The 3,851-nt window shown below is 43.3% G+C and overlaps 1 protein-coding gene across 1 annotated transcript in view; it reads right to left on the bottom strand.

Annotated features, from left to right (window-relative positions):
* LOC104462615 (gallinacin-11-like) overlaps window positions 1-929 on the bottom strand; it is a 2,297-nt gene extending 1,368 nt beyond the window's left edge. Inside the window, exon 1 of the mRNA XM_010074618.1 lies at window positions 872-929. Within this exon, the coding sequence (XP_010072920.1) occupies window positions 872-929 (58 nt within the window). The remainder of the gene's footprint in view (window positions 1-871) is intronic.
* Between the last annotated feature and the right edge of the window lie 2,922 nt (window positions 930-3,851).

Raw genomic sequence — 3,851 nt, 5'->3', positions numbered from 1 at the left:
GCTGAAATCCCATGGACCCCAATTGGGGTCTGATACAAATACCCCCAAAGCCCAGGGCAGATTTTCCAAAAATTTTGAGAAGACTCATGGGATCTCACAGAACTTCAAGGAAGGCCTTTGAACAACTAGAGAAAAATGTAGCGGTTGATGGCAAGTTTCTGAACACATCCTGAGCATGCACGTTGTAGTGGGTGAGGACAGCCCAACCTTTGGATGTTTCTAACTTCTGGGACAATGCTGCAGGCTGGTCATGTAAGGGACATCATGGTGCTCATACACTCTGAGATGTATTTATGACTTTAAAAAAAATCAAAAGCTGGGATCTGGCCCTGTTAAAAGGGACAAGAAGTTTTCCCAGTTTCTTGCTCCTCTGAAAGCCTTACCCCAAGATGGAAAATTTCATTAAGCATGAAGAAAAGCTGGGTTAAAAGCACAAGCAGTAAATGAGTTAACGAAGGGCTGATGAAGGGGAACTAGCATATTTAGACAGCTAAATAAACTTTACTGCTGTAGTTTAACTTGAGTCCTACAAGGGAACACCTCTGCCCCTCTCCTGCCATACACAAAGGAGACGATTTATGACCCTGGGGTAAGAAAAGGCAGGTGATTTCCATGGTACCATCTTCCAATAGTGCTGCAAAGTGGCGTAAAGGGACTTGTAAGGAGCCAACACCCAATAAGGGCTTCTGTAGGGAGGTTCTGGTTTGACACCGGGTCACCATAGGTCAATTTTTCACTTCTGCTTCTATACTTAGAAATAGGGAATGAATGAAAGAAGTTGAAGAGCATGGAGGAGTGCAGTCTCCACCACCGCACAAGCTAGTTGTACCTCCTACACAGGCAGACCCCCAGAGTGGGTCTTGCCCCTTACCTGGAACAGCCTGGAGGAGGAAAAGGAGAAGAGCCATGAGGCAGGAGAAGAGCTGCATGGTGGAAGATCTCAGCCACAGCGTGGAGACGAGGCCACAACACCAGAACCTTTGAGCAGGGGAGGAGGGAGCACTCTTCCATTTATAGGGCTGTGGGAACAGACCTGGCTGTCCAAGGGACATTGGCAGTGGTGAGTGCAGAAGGCAATGAGTACAACGTGACCGCTGCACATGGCTAAACCTGAACAATGGCAAAAGGTCACAAAAGCAAGTGGAGAAGTGACTATACCTCCCTACCTGGGCACTGGGAAGGTTGCTTCTCAATATCCACCCACCTGGAGAGCATCGTTACTTGTTAACTTCAAAGAACAAGGTGGTTGGTAATGGGCCACCTGGAGGAAATGAGCCATCGTTTTGGTGGGAGAGAAGTCACCTAGCAATATCAGAAGACTGCTGATGATTTTGAGTATAGCAGAAGGTCCAAGGTGCTCCTGCAATGTTTGCAGTCTCCATTCATCGATGCAAAAAAAAATGATTTTTTGCATCATTTCCGTAACTGAAAAATAAAATTTGAACCAACTAAACAACCATTTTTCTTTCTGAAAAGATTAGTCAGTTGATATCATGGACTCAACTCGATTGCCCAAATATATAGGCCTAACTCCTGTGGGCTGCCCTAGGGTATCCAAAGGATCTCATGCTACTATCTGGTAAGACACAGGTGTTCTGAGACAATCTCTACACGAATGGAGGGACAAGTGGATGGCCATGCGTATGGTCTAACATTTAAAATGGCACTGGATACTCATGTGTGGTCAACTGATGGCAGTGGTCAGTGCTACACTCAGATACCAAGATGTAGGCATCTACAATGGATGTGTCTGCATGGGAATGAGATATTTAATTAGTGGTTCTAAGACTCAAATCACCTGTTGAGCTATAGTGGGATCTTATGAGCCAACACGCGTGCAGGAACCTGCACTGTGGATACTTGTACTTAGTTAAGTCCAGAGCTAAGGGCATCTGTTGTCATTAAAGATGCCTCCAGGATCCCATCTGGCCTCCAGCTGCTGCTCCATGAGGGTACAGCTCCCCCATAGCTCCTGCATGATATCTGCCAGGCCAGGCAGACATCGACATTTCTAATGTCACAGGGCCTCTCCGATGGCTCTAGTGTCTATGTGTCGGCAACTGGGTCAATTCCTAAATGTTCTTCTCAGTTGTGAACTTCTGGTTATGGCCATTTTGTAGAAAGAAAATGAAAAAAAAAAAAAAAGGATTATAGAATCATTTGTAAGGACCTGCTTTGTGATGCAGTGATCAAAAGGTTTCATACCAAATAAAGCACTTCCAACAGCAAGGAATCCTGCCTCAAAACACCACTGTGCCAGCTAGAGCACTCCCTGGGTAAGCCAGAAGGTCTGGGGTACTGTCCTTACTCCAGCAGATGTATGATTTTTTTATATAACATACAACAGGGTAAAGAAGGTGAAATGAACATTTTTTTCTTTAGTACTTGATAGTCTGAAAAGGAGCATTAATGGATTTATGTACCCCGGGGAAAAACAGAACTGGAGCTGGGTCTCACATATCATGGCTACAGAGGTGTCAGACAAAAAAAGTGGTCATGTCTTCTTATCCAGCAGTGTTGTATGAAACAGCCCTGAAAAGTCTTTCTTCCGTATGAGTTGTTGCAGTAAATGCAAGGTGCATCTACAACATGCCTTGGTGTGAAAAAATCCATTTTTGTTTGTAAAGAGCAAGCCTCCCACTAATTTTCATGCTTGGATATCTGGTTTCATGTATCTGACTACGCATGGATTTTGATTACTGGCTTTTAGGGTTTTTCCCTTTGGAGAGACTTAACTGAGAAACTCTATTGAAACTTTTGGTAAGGTTAACTGTAGAAGATTTCTTTTTCCAGGCTCTTCGTCTTATACATTAGTCAAAATTGTTAAATAGTCCAGATAATTGCTTTCAGACAAACTGGGAATATTTCATGAATGATATGGATGTGTTTTATTCACAGTTGTTACCACAAATACGATTTACATCTGAAACTTAATAAAATATTACTTAACAAAATAAAATATAATCTTAATAAAATATGAATCTTGCTCCTTTGTGTGTGGTACAGAAATCTGGTAAATTGTCAGAACTATGTCTTAATTTTTTGTATATGTAGTGGATGTGTATTTTTTCCTCTTCAAACAAGTTATTGCATCTAACAGTGTGAGAAGTTAACTACAGAGGCAAAAGAGTCCCAAGTCCTGCTGCCTGCATGCAAAAAAAGATTTTGTACTCTGATGAGAAAGGGTAGGCACAAGATGTTATCAGATCAATGGGTTTGTGGTTGGGTTGCCTGTGAGTACTCTACAGCCTGCGTTGCACGCACAGCTGAACTTCTGAGTGACGCATCGAGCAGGAAAACAGAAACGAGTTTGATTTGGACTGAAGTGAGCTAGGACTTCTGTAAGTTATTGCCATGAAATTGCCATTGGAAAAAAAAAAGTCATTTCACTTAATGTACTCAGGACATGGCAGATTTAGGTCCAAAACGCTCTCCTGCAGTTTTTGACGTTGCCTTAACCAACAGGCTCTTCTAGAGCGTGTCTCTCATGATGTCTCCTGCTGTTCGTTCTGCATTAAAGAAGTCAAGTGCAGGACATGGCTCAGAAAACAGGGGTGGGCTTCAGCCACATAGTCATAGGTGTCTCAATATAATCTAGGTGTCTGAACTTCTGTTTTCAGCAGTGGGTAGGGGATTTCTGTGGCCACTCGGTTGTAATCTCGTGATGTTTCAGGCACCCATGGGTATAAGGCTTGACCAACACCATACGTCAAATGTTTTGAGTACCTGTGCAAATGTCCTGAGTACCCTAGATAACCAAGAGTTCACTAAAAGCACCAAGTGCCTATATTTAGGTGGATGAAGTCTGCCCAGAAGAGCGAGGCAGGGCAGTCAGTAGAGCCAGCTCTGCT

The sequence above is a fragment of the Pterocles gutturalis genome, unplaced genomic scaffold (assembly GCF_000699245.1).
Source record: "Pterocles gutturalis isolate BGI_N339 unplaced genomic scaffold, ASM69924v1 scaffold26012, whole genome shotgun sequence".
NCBI lineage: Eukaryota > Metazoa > Chordata > Aves > Pterocliformes > Pteroclidae > Pterocles > Pterocles gutturalis.
This window is presented reverse-complemented; position numbering and strand designations above follow the sequence as displayed.